The sequence below is a fragment of the Octopus bimaculoides genome, chromosome 13, assembly GCF_046866305.1.
Source record: "Octopus bimaculoides isolate indiv1 chromosome 13, ASM4686630v1, whole genome shotgun sequence".
In the NCBI taxonomy this organism is placed as follows: Eukaryota; Metazoa; Mollusca; class Cephalopoda; order Octopoda; family Octopodidae; genus Octopus; species Octopus bimaculoides.
In genome coordinates, this window is record NC_142940.1 from 9,570,737 (window position 1) to 9,588,236 (window position 17,500).

A 17,500-nucleotide genomic window follows, 5' to 3' on the forward strand; every position below is an offset into this window, starting at 1 on the left:
AGGTTTCTTTAAGTTTCCATTTGCTAAATCCATTCTTAAGACTTTGGTCGGCCAAGGTTATAGAAGAAGACAGTTACACAAAGTGCCACGCAGTGGGAATGAACCTAAAACCATATGGTTGAGAGGCAAACTTCTTACCACACAGCCATGTCTGTGCCTGTAGATACAGAAGTAAATTAATACCCTCGAAAAATCAATAGGATAGAATGCATACACGTGCACACATATACACACACTTATATGGTGCAAAAATGTAAAAAAACCCACAAAGATGAGGTAAAAAAAAAAAAAAGCAAACACAGGATGTATAAGGATGACGCTTGCAAAGATTGGCTGAAGTCTTTAACGTTTCTATAGAAACGATAGCTGAAGAAAGGGAAAAGATAGAAATGTTTGAATTAAATGGTCATAAATTACGAAAGACCAATTCAGATACAAAAACAACAGAAATCCAAGGGACATTTATTGCGGATATCAATTTGATGCTCTCTCTCTCTCTCTCTGCGTGTGTCATTTTATTTCGAGATTTCTTGACAATTGAGAAAGAACCGGTTTCTAACCTAGATCCAAGGCTCCTTCATTGGAATTTCAACAACATCAACAGGATATTTTTGTATGTATGTATATGTACAGATTGCATGTATTCTTATGCATACACTTTCATGTCTAGACATGCACACATATACTTAAATGATAAAACTTCTGGAAAGTTTTACAGATTTTTACAGTTCCAGTGATGGTTTGGATTTGTAATCTTCACATCAGCTTTCTCCTTTCTGGTTTTGAAAAGCCTAATTTCTCAAGATTGGTATTTAGGCAGAGTGTGTGTTACATATCCCAGTGTCCCAATAATCACAGATATAAACCTGAACTTGTAATTTTGATAAAGTAGCTGTAGATTCCTCAATAGTACAGCTTAGGTATTTTCTTTTTTACTGATGTTTAGCTTCATGCTAACATCCGCTGAGTTGCTGATTTCTACAACTGTGTATGTATGTATGTATCTACTAACCAATGACATACCAGTACACAACTGCTGCTGAATCATATTTACTTACGTGATTTAATTTATGATATGAAAAACTCAGCAGCTAACAGTTGTTGCCACTGCATGAAAACAATTGTTGTATTTTGCAGTTAAAGCCTGTTCATTCCGTCTTGTATAAATGTTTATAGATATTGAAAGACACAGATAAGGAAATAATTTTATTCTCAAACGCAGGATAATGCTAATAATATATATAGCATGAACAGGATAAACTAACCATATTTTGGAGAAAAATCTGTTGGCTGCCAAACGCTTGTAAAGCAAACTTCGTTGACTTTCAACATAAGGTGAATTTAATGTATGATAGCATCTTATAAAGCTAGATTTATATATCCTAAATTTGCAGAAGAATTTGTCATTGGGGCAGTTTAGCTTAATGGTAAAGCACTTGACGTGTAATCACAGGGATGTGAGTTTGAGTCTCCTGGCTGGCCGCCAACAGATTTTTCTGCAAAATATGGTTAGTTTATCCTGTTCATGCTGTATTATCCTGCATCTGAGAATAAAATTATTTCCTTATCTTTATCTTTCAATACATCTGAACGCTTGTAAAGCAAACTTCATTGACTTTCAACTTAAGTTGAATTTAACGTTTATAGATACGTAAGTATTCATATAAATTTTATATTGTGTTTCTATCTTCAGGTGTTTACTCTGGTTATCAGCATGCATGAGTTAATGATGAGTGAACTCCTGACACTGATGCCCAGTGTTGTGTATGCCAAAGATTCCTCCGACTTTGTACTTCACAAAAGAAGGACGACATCATTAACAGGATCAAAAACACTGTTGCCAGGTAAACAAAGTATTAGATTCATAATTAACACTAATCCATTGTAATCCCTTTCTACTGTTCTCCATTTTTCTCTTTTATGGTCTTGTGGCAGTCTTGATATTTACTTACTTCATAACTTTGTTGGAAATGATGAAGACGGAAGGCGTGTTTTCAGCTTTTAATTTGCCAATTACTTCTTGATTAATTTACAAATTGCTCTCTACAACTTCAAGATGGAGTTACTGACTTACCATGGTTCAAGACAGACCACTACCACATTGATCTCAACAGTCTCAGAGGGCTTTCTTAACTACAGAGCCATGCTTACCCCTAAGACAAGAAGAAGAACCTGCTTCAAATGATTTTGTTTGTGGTTGTTGTGGCTTTGTAGTGTGCAGTGAGGCAGGGCTTGCTTCCACACAGTTGAAAGCAGAAACCTACTCAAGATTGCCAGTCAGTACCATAAAACATTTCTTAGATATTAACCAAATGATCAGCTGAAAATCACAGTAAAGATACCAAGTTGCTGAAACCCTCATCTGCCACTTACACAACAGGGAAGTCCATTATATATGCATACATAAATATATATATACACACACACACACACACACTTGTGGATTAATAAGAAGGCAACCAATATTTTATTATTTAGAACACTCACTGGTAAAATTTCCACTCATTTATAATTTTTGTTGCGTCTTACCACCTTTTGAATAGTCATTGACTCTGTCCATTAAATAAGACACTAAAAGAGAATGACTCTCCCCAAAGACAACAAAATACACACACACACACACACACACGTGAATGCATCTACATATAGTGCACTGGGGTGCATCAAAATGTACCCACGCCAGCAACCGACAGAATAAGTACCAGGCTTTAAAAAAATAAATACTTGGGTCGATTTTTTTTGCCTAAAACCCTACCCTTCAAGGCTGTACCCCAGCATGGGCGCTGTCTAATGATTGAAGCGTGTGAAAAATAAGATAAATTAAGCTATAGAAATAAATTGTGAAATGAAAACAGCATAGTTATCATTATTACAATGTTTCTATTAATTATACAGAGCAATTAAGAAGCATTAAGAATGCTGCTGTCAACAGCTTTGTAATTAAAAGGGTTCAAGGTTTTAAGTGTTTGAGAAATGGGTCCATGATGTGATTAGTTATGTCTTACATGTGACAGTCATTTAGAGTGCTTGGTTACCTGGCAACTGTATACATGAAACAGTTAAGGGAGGAAAACTTGGCCCTTAAATCATTGGATATTATCATCATCCCCACCATCCTCAGTAGTAGCATCACCACCACCATCATTATTTAACATCCATTTCCTTGTTGGCATGGGTTGGTTAGTTCGAGAGGATCCAGCAAAGCCACTGCCCTCCATATTTCAACTCCTCCCCCACCCACTCTGTGAAGGGGTTTTGTCTTGCATGTTACACAGTGACCTCACCGGTCACAAAAAGGCACCCCGTACACTCTGTAAGGTTGTTGGGGTTAGGAAAGACATCCAGACATAGAGACCTTGTCGGGCAGACACTGGTGGGAACACAGCCCTCTGGCTAGTCAGATCCAGTTGAACCATCCAGACTATGTCATCTTGGAAATTAAATGAGGTTGTTGTTTAACCCTAGAGCAGTGAACCAAGGTAGTTTAGTCATAATTCTCTTGTCTTTTTAGACACAGTGTTTCTAAGGCTATATTATTCAATCTATCTTTCATATTCTTTTTCCAAGACAGCAGGGTGAGTTTATGGCCAAGATTTGTCCCACAGCTGGGAATGATACAGTTGTTACATTCATGATCTGTCCAGGGGAAAATTCGTTTCTCATTTTGTGGTTCTGTGAATTGCTTTGATTTAGGGATTAAGAAATGGTTGACTGCTTCTCTTGAGGTGCTGGTATGGCTGTGTGGTTAGAAGTTCATTTTGCAGCCATGGGTTTCAGGTTCAGTCCCACTGCACTACATCTTGGGCAAGTGTCTCTAACTACAGCCCCAGGCCAACCAATACCTTACAAGTGAATTTTGTGGGCGGACACTGCGTGAAGCCCATTTCATGTGTTTGTGAAAGTCAACATGTGTTGGTTTCATTTGAGCAAAACAATGATATACGTTTTGTTACTTGTTGACATTATTACCAGTCACTTTGCACTTTTGATTAAGAAACCTCTTATCTGGAAAACAGTGAATGGTTGGTGACAGGAAGAACATCCATCTGTAAGATTCGGCCACAAATGCATTCTTCTCCAGCCCATGCTAATTTGAGAAAATGGATGTTTTAATGTATGGAATTAGCTAATTAATATTTTTTTTATAACTTGTGTATTTGAGGGTAGAGTTGTATTTTTTATCTTTTATTTTTATTTTGCATTTTAGATTTCATCCTGGATAGCAATGATATTGATCCCCTGTGCCCTTGGAAACCATACCTCATCAATAAACACACATTCTTCAATCATGTACTGCGTTCTTGGCACCAATGTCTGGATGTCGATCTTGAAAGCAGCAGTGTGGAAGATATGTACAAGATTTTCAACACTCTTATTTCTGGCAGGCAAAGTTTTGTCAATATTGATCAGGTAAAAGATATTTTCTACTCTTATTTCTCAGTAGAACTGAAATTAATTACTTTTTTTTTTAGAACCTTCAACAATTTAGTAATATCTTCTTAATTTTGGGCAATGCCATGTAGAAAGCATCCGAGCAGGTGCCACAGAGAAAGCACCCAGTAATTGGTGTTTGGAAAGGCATCTAGCCACAGAAACCTTATTAAAACATGCTAGCATGGGTTGGACGATTTGACTGAGGACTGGTGGAGCCTGGTGTTGCCATCCGGTTTCACCAGTCCTCAGTCAAATCGTCCAACCCATGCTAGCATGGAAAGCGGACGTTAAACGATGATGATGATGATGATGATGAATTGGAGCCTGGAGCAGCTTGCCAGCTCCTGTCAACCCATCTAACCCATGTCAGCATGGAAAATGGACGTTAGATGATGACGGTGATCGTCAGTCATCTCCTCTCCCCTACCCCTCTCCCAATTTCTACAGTTGTCACCTACTCTTCCGTCAACACCTGTTCTACATTATATTCAACCCCTCTCTCTTTCCCCATTTCTCACTTTCCCATACAAGCTTTACTCACCTTCACTCTGTCCCCACTCACTTTGTATCCAGTTGCCCCACCCTGACACTTCATCACCACTATATTTCATCTCTTTCCAGTTCCACACTAGTCACTCACACCTCTTCTATAACATGAGTAGCTGTGTACAGTCCTCTACGGCAAGAAACCTGTCCTCTCCTGGCCCTTTCTCTCTCACTTAAACCTTTTATCCCACAGTATAAAACCCACCTCTTTCTCTACTGCAGACCCACTCACTCAAAGAGGATCTTAGTTTTAATCCCTTTGTCCTTGTTTGTCCCCTCTATGTTTAGCCCCGCGTGGACAATAAAGAAATGTATATATATATATATGTGTGTGTGTGTGTATGTATTTCTTTGTGTTGTTCCCCCATCACCACTTGACAACCAGTGTCCCCGTAACTTAGTGGTTTGGCAAAAGAGACCAATAGAATAAGTACTAGGCTTTAAAAAATTAGTTCTGGGGACAATTTAACTAAAACTTTTCAAGGCAGTGCTCCTGCATGGCCACAGTCTAATGACTAAAACAAGTAGCAGAATAAAAGAATATTGAATATAAAGAAAGAGAGAGATAATTAAGAATTAATGTGTATTAGTTTAGGTCAACTGAGTGTATCTTAATTAAGACATAATTGCATGAAGTTAATAAACTTCACAAAGCAACAGTTTGCAATCAATAACAGCCACAGAGGATGAAATTTCCTCTTAATAATTATAGGAATCTGATTGCCGTTTTGTCTTTTATTACATTGATAAGCAGCTGTAGTCATCAGTCATCTGATGACTATTCTTATTTCTCCCCGCAAATATATATATATATATATATATATATATATATGGGCAATGAATGATAACATTAACTGTAGCTATAGTGGTGAACTAGGCAAGATTTGTTGTGGCTTGGGTGATACCATGGCTAGAAGTAGACAGACAGTCTTATCAAGCCAGACATATGGCTCACTGGAGATCTTAACGATCTCTTGAAAAATGGTTGTATTATTATTAGTACTATCATCATCGTTGTCATCGTTGTTATTGTTATTTTAATTTTTATTATTTTCATTATTATTGATCATCATCATGATGTAATGCAGCGAGCTGGCAGGGTCGTTAGGACGCCGGACAAAATGCTTTGTGGCATTTCATCCATCTTTGTATTCTGAGCTCAAATTCCACCCAGGGTCCACTTTGCCTTTCATCCTTTCAGGGGCGATGAAATAAGTTTCAGTTGAACACTAGGGTGAAGGTAATTGACAAGTTCAGCCCTGGGGTTGATGTAATTAGCTGGCCTCCTCCCCACCTAAATTTCAGGCCTTATGTCTATAGAAGAAAGGATTATTATTATTATTATTATTCCACCAAGGTTGACTTTGCCTTTCATCCTTTCAGGGTTGACAAATTGAGTACCAGTTGTGTACTGGGATCGATATAATAAACTATCCCCCTCCCCTCAATTTCAGGCCTTGTGCCTATAGTAGAAAGGATTATTATTATTATTATTATAAGGCAAGCTGGCAGAATTGTTAGCATGTTCTGAGCTACGTTCTGGTTCAAATTCTGCCAAGGTCAACTTTGCCCCTCATCCTTTCGGGGTCAATAAATTAAGTACCAATTGAGTACTGGAGTTGATGTAATTGTAGAAAGGATTATTATTATTATTGATGATGGTGATGATATTAATGTGGTGAGCTGGCAGAATTGTTAGCACACCAGGCAAAATGCTTGATGACATTTCATCTTTATGTTCTGAGTTCAAGTTCTGCCGAGATTGGCTTCACCTTTCATCCTTCCGGGGCTGATAAAATAAGTACCAGTTGGACCCTGGGACCAATATTATCGACTTACCCTCCTCCCCCAAAATTGCTGGCCTTGTGCCAAAATTATTAGTAGCAGTAGTTGTATAATGTTGTCACTTCATTGTTTATTCTTTATGTTTCTTTTTGTTGCAGCTTTTGATGCAGAACTGCATGGATTTGACTTTGTGCATGCTGTCTCTTCTGCAAGGTGAGACAACGGCAGCGATTAAGCATTTGCTGCAAGCTATGGTTAACCTCCACGATGCTAGTCAGTACCAGTTGCTGCAAATCATTTCTCAGTTGTGCCTTCCTCAAGGTGAGCAAACAGTTTCTCTCTCTCTCTCTGTCTTTATCTATCGAGCTCTCTCTCAACACGTTCTGTTCTTGAGCTAGACTCAGGCACAGCACAGAATATAACTCTTTAGCATTCAGATTACTCTGTTAAATGTGATGCATGTTTATTGAAATTGTTTTGAATTGACCCAGTATTATTATCTTGTAGCTGCAAGCTTTTGATGATGTGAAGACACGTGAAGCTAAGTAAAACGGCTGTCTTTCACACGTACAGGCTTGTTCTTTCAGGTGCCGGTACCGCTTAAAAAGCATCCGTGCTGGTGTTGCATAAACTCACCTATGATGGTGACACACAATAAGCGGCCAGCACACTCTGCTAAGTGGTTGGCATTAGGAAGGGCATCGGCCGTAGAAACCATGCCACAACAGGCAGTTGGAGCCCAGACAGCTCCCTTTACAAACTGTCCAGCCCATGCCAACATGGAGACCAAACATTGAATGATGATGATGAGTGTTTATTTTTAGAATGACATTGTAGGGTAGGTGTGAGAGGCTGGATCTGGTCAGTTTGAACATAAAACAGGTAGAGTATTTAGGCCTGATATGGCCGGTTTAAATGCTAAAGGGTTAAACCAGCTATATCCAATCCAAATATTCTATTTGTTTTATGTTCAAATCAACCAGATCCAGCCTCTCACACCTACCCTACAATTTCATTCTAAAAGTAAACAGACAGGTGCAGGAGTGGCTGTGTGGTAAGTAGCTTGCTTACCAACCACATGGTTCTGGGTTCATTCTCACTGTGTGACACCTTGGGCAAGTGTCTTCTACTATAGCCTCAAGCCGACCAAAGCCTTGTGAGTGGATTTGGTAGACGGAAACTGAAAGAAGCCCGTCGTATATATATATATATGTTTGTGTATCTGTGTTTGTCCCCCAACATCGCTTGACAACCAATGTTGGTGTGTTTACGTCTCCGTAACTTAGCGGTTCAGTAAAAGAGACAGATAGAATAAGTACTAGGCTTACAAAGAATATGTCCTGGGGTTGATTTCTTAAACTAAAACCCTTTAAGGTGGTGCTTCAGCATGGCCACAGTCGAATGACTCGGACATACAAGAGAATGAAGAGAATTTATGAAAATATTTTGTGTATTGTGGTAGTATAACCAAATTTACTATTGCTCCTTAATTTTAACAAAAAAACCATCTTATATGGACATCCAAGGGTCATATAGACCCCGGTTAAGCACCACATGCTGTAATCTCTTTCAAAAGATCTGCTTACCCCAACAGAGAAACATGAGATTCTTTGACCAGTCTGCACACTGAAGTTTCTTCTTATGATCTTTAAATGGAAACCATCCAGCATGTTCAAGGCAGATGTCATAAACTAAATTTTAAATGTTTATCTGTTAGTATTTATTTACTGTTCATTTATTGGCAAATATAGGTTACTAGTGTATATGTCGCTCGGTTTTCATACTTGATTTAACCATTGAGCTTTCGGATTATTCTGTCAAATGCATTGCTTACCGTAAGTCCTCGAGTATAGTCCGCCCTTAAGTATAATACACAGGGGACTTTCAGGGGGCTGTACCTCTGAAAAACCTAAACCTTGTGTATAATACGCACCCCTTCTCTAACTTGAGTCAAGGAGGTCTATATAACGTCCTTTATCATTATTGTATATATAACATGATGTAAACGTGTGGCTTTTTTGTGCACTTTGTTTGCAGAGACTAAAGAAATAACAGTAAAAAATAAATATTAAGCAAATTGCCTTTACATATTTATCACTTAGAAAATTTTGCTTAGAAAATATTTTTCATTTTTAACCTCGTATATAGTAAGCACTAGAAATTTTGGGAAAAAAGTGTGGATTATACTCGAGGATTAACGGTATTTATTCACAGTTGTCTTGAATTTATTGTATATTATCTTGTCGCTTTGAGATTTCAATGATGTGATTGGGCATGTGGTTAAGAAGTTTGCTTCCCAACCACATGGTTATGTGTTCCAACAATATGGTTATGCGTTCAGCCCCAAGCTATCAAATCCATCACTGCTGATATAAAAAAAACAGTGGTTAAAAAGTCACTGGTGATGTAATTAACCGGATAGATAAATAACAGAAACTATATTAGATTTATAGTGTATTTTATTAAAATATCTCTGCATTGAATATGATGTACAGATGACTATATTAATCTAATACTTACGTGAGAAAAGTTATTACTTTGGCTCCAGTTTAGTAAAAGCTTTCTTTGTCTGTTTCTTTCTTTCACTCCCATTTTTTTTCTTCTTTTATTCTTTCCAGGTCCGAAATACCTGTTAAAACTACAACAAGAAGTGACCGCTGTTAGAGTATTGATAACAATTGACAAAAGTGGTGATGACCTATCGAAGCTGGACACAACTCTTAAGATGAACACTACCAAGCGATACCTCTCCGATCTGAAAGATGACAATCAAGTGTTCAATTCCAGTCTCCGCTGCCGAGAATTAGATTGTGTACGGGCCTATTACTACATTGGCGTGCTTCGTTATCTCTTCGACAGACAGCAGAGCCTGGAATCTAAAACCATTCCACCACAACAGTCAGCAGTGTCAAAGACGGTCCACGCCAAGTCTCGGACGGACGAAGATAACAATCCTTACATACCGTTCCAGCCTCTGCATGAGCTTGAAAGCACGAACCAAACGAAAGATAACAGTCCGGTCGAGAAGACCAACACCAACAACAACAACAACAACAACAACATTGCTGATAGTCACAGCGATGGCATCAACACAAACCAGAATAACAACAAACAGTCCTCTAACAACCAGGAGTGTTGTCATGACAATAGGGCAAGAACAGACTTCAAACTAACTTTCCATAAATTTAGATACTTATCCAAGTGTCTCTTGTGGGACATACAGGGCAAACGATTTGCTTTGACCGAGAAATTAGGTTACATTCACAGGGCAATATCTCAGTTACTTCTTGAACAGAAACCCAAAAACGATAAAACCGACGGTGGAACAATCTTATGTGAGAAGAACGGGAAAAGTAATTCTAACAATGAAAATTTTCAAAAAACTGAAGACCTACCTTCCCAGGAAAACGTGCGTCTTCAGACCCCTGATCTCATCCCTACTGGGCACGAGACCTCTATTCCCAGTCCCTTACAGAGTGGAGCGAGTAGTCCCACAGAAATTAAAGAGCTGCCCCTCCCCATTAACGAGATATTGGTCGATGAGCCGTCAGCCCACGTGGCGAATGTAAGCCATTGCTTGTCTCCTTGTCAGGAAGATGAACCTTACAAGGCTGTAACAAAGCCACGGAAAGTTCTATGGAAAGACGAGCTCCCGGCTAGCAATCATTTGTGTCCCCTTCACAGGAAGTATGTCAATGTCCCCGATGTTTGGTATGACTATACAGTAGATGAAAAATACACAAAGCCATACGTTACCATGGCAATTCTACAAGACGAACAGGAGTTAGTGATGTCGGAACTGAAACAAGGTCCAGAAAACCCAACACAGGTAGGAAACAAAAGAATGCTAATTGTTTATTGCTTAGGTGTTGTTTAACTTCCTGACCTCTTTTCCAGCAGCATGCATTCAATGCCCACATTATTCAGTTTGTCTTTCCCCTTTTAAGACAGTAGGGTACGATTAGTGTGAGATTTGGTTGCTATTTCTAGCATTTCAAGTGACCAGAAAGAGCCTCCTTTATTGTCTTGTTTTGCTCACATTTCATCTTTATATTCTGAGTTCAAGTTCTGCCAAGGTTGGCTTAACCTTTCATCCTTTCAGGGCTGATAAAATAAGTACCAGTTGGACACTGGGGCCAATATTATCCACTAGTCCACTTTGAACCTTAAGTACAAGGCTACAAACATGTATATTAATGATTCTTTTTTATCAAACATATATTAATTTTTTATCTATGTTAGAAATTTATAACATATGTTTGATAAAGAAAGCATTAATTTACATATTTGTAGCCTTGTACTTTAGGTTAAAAGCTATTTTATATGTTTGTGGCTTTGTAACCAATTTAGAAATTATTATTAAGGGGAGGTGGTTGACGTACAAGTTACTTTGTAACCTCACTTGTACTGGAGCCATATAAAAAAAGCACCCAGTATACTCTGTGGAGTTGTCGGTGTTAGGAAGGGCATCCAGCTGTTGAGCCCATAGCAAAGTAGACAATAGAGCTTGGTGCAGTCTTCTGAATTGCCAGCTCCTGTCAAACTGTCTGGCCCATGCCAGCACGGGAAACAGATGTTAAATGATGATGATGATGATGATGATCCCTCCCTCCTTTCTACCAGTCTTGCACGTCTTCTGAAGAATCATGGCTAAGATTGTCCACCCTGCACTAAGGTCTCATAACCCATACTGTCAGACATCATGGATTTGTCTCTACGGGTAACAAACTGTGAGCCCATTAATTCATCTCTGCTAATACAGAGTCCTGTCATATCTTCATATTTTTTCAATATGAGGTTGATCACTTCAATTCCCATGATGGTGATGTCATCTGTGTATGCATACTAAATCTTCCCTAATGCTTCCTAGTTCCAAGTGGAATGTCTCCCTTTAACAAACAACCCTGACTTCTGCACCATCACCTTCTAGTGTTTTAAATCTGGGTTTTGTCCCTGTTAACAGGGGTGGCCAGATAGGTTGGCAGGTGCAACCCATTCCAACCTTTAGGCCCATTCTCTTTTTTGGAGCTGGATTTTCTACAGGTGGGGAGCATGCCCTTGCTTATCCCCAACCTCAGTTTCTAGACACGAGCGATCCTGAGACCAAGGTCTCTACCATGATTTTTCAGGAATGTGGTGGAAAACTAGCTCAGGAACACAAGGACGCTACTTCCTGAGATCCTTTTTGCCCCCCCCCCTACCTAACATGCTATATTTATTTGTGTATAAGTCACGCCCTTAATTTAATATTAAAATCTAGGTGCATATTTTTATCCCCTTCATAGATTTAGCTTTGCTCAGTATATAGGTCACATTGCATTTTTTTTTTTAACCCACATTCCAGTTACTTTTTTTTTTTTTTTTTTTTCACCCAGTTAAAAGTCAAGTATGCAATAGTGCAACGTAATCAACTTATACACACACTAAATACGGTAATTCCATTGACTGAACAACCGGAATGCTTATTAAGGAAATCAAAGAAACTAGTAGAGGATCTATGTACTCTTATACACACACACACACACACGTTAGTCTTTCAAGCACTCGTTACCCCATCACCCGGAAATATAAATGCTGTCAAATCCCTCCCCGCACCCTTTCCATGACCTCCAAACCCAGTGACCCTTCAAAATAGTTGTTAGGTGTCAGTTCTATCTAGAGGAGCCCTATCAAGTTCCATAAGATAGTTATCCAATCTGCTAATCTTCATTCCCACTTCACATCCCCCCCCCTCTCTAAAACATACATTAAATGTTTCTCCCCTATTATCTTATTATCTACTGACTGACAGAAGTAAGAGGCACCTTTCTCCTGTTCTACTTGTACACCCCTACTGCCTCCCCCAATCCCACGGCGGCAGCGGTGGTGGTGGTTATAGTGATGGAGGTTTTCGTAGTTATGTTATTGTTGGCAAGGAGGGTGGTGGTGGCACTTAGAGTAATGTGGTTATGTTAGTAGTGGTGGTGGTGGTGATGATAGTGATAGTGGTAGTAGTGAGAGGAGTGGAATAATGTTCTTAAGCTGCGTGGTGGTGTACCAAAGCTACAGAAGTAGCAGTGGTGTGCAGTGTTACGTTAAAGAAAGTAGCTCTTGTCAAAGAATTTTCTGCTGGAACTTGGAATGTTAAAACATTGCTTCTTATGAAACATGTAAAACACCCCCACATCATTGGGTTGAGGAGTCTGTCTGTCTCTTCTCCCTTTTTTTCCATATTCCCCTTGCTCATTCTGTTGCTTACTTTTCTCTTTCTCTCTCTCTCTCTCTCATTACTTCATTACTTTTTCCCTTGTATCTATTTCAGTCATTAGACTGTGGCCATGCTGGGGCACCACCTTTCAGGAATTTTAGTCAAACAAATCAATCCCCAGGGCTTATTCTTTTAAAGCCTGGTACTTATTCTATCAGTGTCTTTTGCCAAACCACTAAGTTACAGGGATGTAAACATACACATATATGTATGTGTGTGGTGGATTTCTTTCAGTCTCGGCCTACCAAATCCACTCCAAAGACTTTGGTCAGCCTGAGGCTTCAGTAGAAGACACTTGCCCAAGGTGCCACACAGTGGGACTGAACCTGGAACCATATGGTTGGGAAATAAACTTCTTACTACACTGCCATGCCTTCTCTTTCTCTACTCCATCATCATCATCATCGTTTAACATCCATTTGCCATGTTGGCACGGGTTGGACGGTTGACTGAGGTCTGGAAAGCCGGCAGCTGTACCAGGTTCCAATCTGATCTGGCAAGGTTTCTACAGCTGGATGCCCTTCCTAACACCAACCACTCCGAGAGTGTAGTGGGTGCTTTTTACATGCCACCGGCACAGAGGCCAGTCAAGGGGTATTGGCATCAATCACATTCAGATAGTGCTTTTTACGTGGCACCGGCGTGGGAGCCAGTCAGGCATTGACCACGTTTGGATGGTGCCTACATTGTCATTCTAAAAATAAACAAATCAGGCCATCGAAATCCCAAAGCTATGAAACAATGCATGGATTAATTCAAAACAATGTAAATGCATAACCATTGCATTTGGCAGATTAATCTGAACGCCAAAGAGTTAAATAAGCATGTATGTTTACATTTGACAGTATAATCTGAATTCTAAAGGGTTAAGAGAGAAGGTTTTGAATTTGAACTGATGACATGTGTCTATGATGGCGACACTGGTTTGGTGAGAACTAGATTGGACACTGTTCCTCTCTCCAACCACCCGCTCACCACCACCACCTCCACCCTGTGTGTCCCCAATTCTATAATATTAAGCTATATCGTGACCTTTCAAACATTCATGTAATTATGTCCTAGCTGTGTCACCATTGCTATATATTTTGACTACAGTTTAGCTAAATATTTATATGGTGGTGGTGGTGGTGGTGACAGTGGCAGCAGTAATCCTGATAATCTCTGGTGGTGACGGCAGTGGTGGTAGAGCACTGATGGTCGTTATGGTGTCTGTGGTTGTTATTGCTGCTGTTGTAATCCTGATTCAGCGCATTCTCTATGATCAGTGATGGTCTGGCCAGAGAACAACGTGTTCTCGTTTTAGCTAACCCTTTTATTATCAGGTATGGCCATGTGGTAAGAAGTTTTATTTCTTTATTGCCCACAAGGGGCTACACACAGAGGGGACAAATGGATTAAGTCGATTATATCGACCCCAGTGCGTAAATGGAACTTACTTAATCGACCCCGAAAGGATGAAAGGCAAAGTCGACCTCGGCAGAATTTGAACTCAGAACGTAGCGGCAGACGAAATACTGCTAAGCATTTCGCCCAACGTGCTAACGTTTCTGCCAGCTCGCCGCCTTATTTATATTTATATTTATATTTATATTTATATATATCATCATCATCATCATCGTTTAACGTCCGCTTTCCATGCCAGCATGGGTTGGACGATTTGACTGAGGACTGGTGAAACCGGATGGCAACACCAGGCTCCAATCTAATTTGGCAGAGTTTCTACAGCTGGATGCCCTTCCTAACGCCAACCACTCAGAGAGTGTAGTGGGTGCTTTTACGTGTCACCCGCACGAAAACGGCCACGCTCGAAATGGTGTCTTTTATGTGCCACCCGCACAAGCCAGTCCAGGGGCACTGGCAACGATCTCACTCAAAAATCCTACGGGAGCCAGTCAGGCGGTACTGGCAACGGCCACGCTCAAAATGGTGCATCTCATGTGCCACCCGCACAAGAACCAGTCCAGGGGCACTGGCAACGATCTTACTTGGCTTGCCGGGTCTTCTCACGCACAGCACATTTCCAAAGGTCTCGGTCAGTAGTCATCGCCTCGGTGAGGCCCAATGTACGAAGGTCTTGCCTCACCACCTCAGCCCAGGTCTTCCTGGGCCTACCTCTTCCACGGGTTCCCTCAACTGTTAGGGTGTGGCACTTTTTCACGCAGCTATCCTCATCCATTCTCACCACATGTCCATACCAGCGCAATCGTCTCTCTTGCACACCACAACTGATGCTTCTAATGTTCAGCTTTTCTCTCAAGATACTTACACTCTGATGGGTATTCACATTGTCATTACACATCCAACGGAGCATACTGGCTTCATTCCTTGCGAGCTTACGTATGTCCTCAGCAGTTACAGCCCATGTTTCACTGCCATGTAGCATGGCTGTTCGTACGCATGCGTCATACAGTCTGCCTTTTACTCTGAGTCAGAGTCCCTTTGTCGCCAGCAGGGGTAAGAGCTCTCTAAACTTTGCCCAGGCTATTCTTATTCTAGCAGCTACACTTTCAGCGCACCCACCCCCACTACTAACTTGGTCGCCCAGATAGCGGAAGCTATCGACTACCTCTAGTTTTTCACCCTGGAATGAGATGGAAGTTGTTTCCTGTTTGTTTACAGTCTTTATTGCACCTGAACATCTGCCACAAACAAAAACTAACTTGCTAGTTAACCTGCCTTTGATGTTGCTGCACCTCTTATGTGTCCATAGCTTGCACCGGGTACATCTTATAGAGTTACTACCTACTCCTTTTCTACATACTGAGCAGGGCCATCTACCTGAAGGGGTTTGTGTTTTATCTACCTTCCTACTTATTAGGATTTTGGTTTTAGCTGGGTTGACTCTAAGGCCCTTCAATTCTAGACCTTGCTTCCACACCTGAAACTTCTCCTCTAGTTCTGATAGTGACTCCGCAATTAGGGCAAGGTCATCAGCATAGAGGAGCTCCCAGGGGCAACTTGTCTTGAACTCCTCTGTGATCGCCTGGAGGACTATGATAAATAAGAGGGGGCTGAGGACGGAACCTTGGTGGACCCCTACCTCTACCCGGAATTCATTGCTGTACTCATTTCCAACCCTCACCTTACTGGCAGCATCTCTGTACATGGCTCGCACAGCTCTCACTAACCATTCTTCTATCCCAAGTTTCCTCATTGACCACCAGATAAGGGATCGGGGGACCCTGTCAAAGGCTTTCTCCATGTCAACGAAAGCCAGGTACAGAGGTTTATCATTAGCTAGGTATTTCTCCTGCAGCTGTCTCACTAGAAATAAGGCATCAGTAGTGCTTTTACCTGGCACGAACCCAAACTGCATCTCATCTAAATTGATTCGCTCCCTAATTAGTTGGGCTATGACCCTCTCTGTAACTTTCATAACCTGATCTAACAGCTTGATGCCTCTGTAATTATTTGTATCTAAAGTGTCACCTTTACCTTTGTAGCAGTTGACTATGATGCTGCTACACCAGTCATTGGGTATGACTCCTTCGTGTATCACCTGGTTCGTAATACGGGTGACTAGGCTATAGCTAACACTGCCAGATATTTTGAGCATTTCTGCAGTGATTCCTGATGGGCCGGGGGCTTTCCCGGTCTTCATACTCTTAATTGCTTTATCTACCCCGATACTATCAACTCGGATAGCTGGTCCCTCTATTGGGTCGACATACGGCAGGCTCTCTTCCTCCCATTCATTCTCTTTATTAAGCAATCTATCGTAGTGGCATCTCCAGACCTCTTTCTTTGCATCCTCATTTAGTGCAAGCGTACCATCATCCATGCGAACACATTTCTCTCTCCTACACTGTCTTGCAACACGAAATACCTCGAGTCTTTGGTCCTCACGGCGCAGAACATTGGCAAATCTTTTCTTATCTGCTTCCCCTCTGGCTAAATAAACCTGTCACCTAGCTTCCCTTCTGGCAGATTGGTACAATTCCCTGCTACCACCGTTCTTCCAGTCCTTCCAAGCCTGTTTCTTTTGTCTAATAGCCCCGTCTACATCCTTGTTCCACCACCACGTTACTCTGGGTCGAGAGGGGATTTTACACCAGCCACAGATCTGGTCTGTGGCTCTCAACAGGTTGTCCCGCAGAAATCTCCAATTGTCTTCCACGTTGTATGATGCTATATCCCCTTCTATTTTGTCAAATGCTTCAAGTAACTTGTCTCTAAATCTCTGTCCATTTGCAGGGTCTTTAAGTTTCCATGCCGGTCTACTTCTGGGCACCCATATTGCCTTGATCTCAAAGTCGCTAACTATATATAAATAAATATATATATAAATAAATAAATATATATATATATAAATAAATATATATATATCTAAATATATATATATATCTAAATATATATATATATCTAAATATATATATATATAAATATATATATATATAAATATATATATATATATAAATATATATATATATATAAATATATATATATATATAAATATATATATATATATAAATATATATATATATATAA

The 17,500-nt window shown here is 40.2% G+C and overlaps 1 protein-coding gene across 6 annotated transcripts in view; it reads left to right on the forward strand.

Moving 5' to 3' along the window:
- The window catches only part of LOC149132804 (uncharacterized), a 243,292-nt gene that overhangs the window by 221,594 nt on the left and 4,198 nt on the right, over window positions 1-17,500 (forward strand). For all 6 annotated transcript variants that reach the window (XM_089362027.1, XM_089362024.1, XM_089362028.1 and 3 more), the window contains 4 exons: window positions 1,694-1,844; window positions 4,208-4,410; window positions 6,924-7,086; window positions 9,384-10,594. In XM_089362027.1, coding sequence (XP_089218153.1) covers window positions 1,694-1,844; window positions 4,208-4,410; window positions 6,924-7,086; window positions 9,384-10,594 — 1,728 coding nt within the window. The remainder of the gene's footprint in view (window positions 1-1,693; window positions 1,845-4,207; window positions 4,411-6,923; window positions 7,087-9,383; window positions 10,595-17,500) is intronic.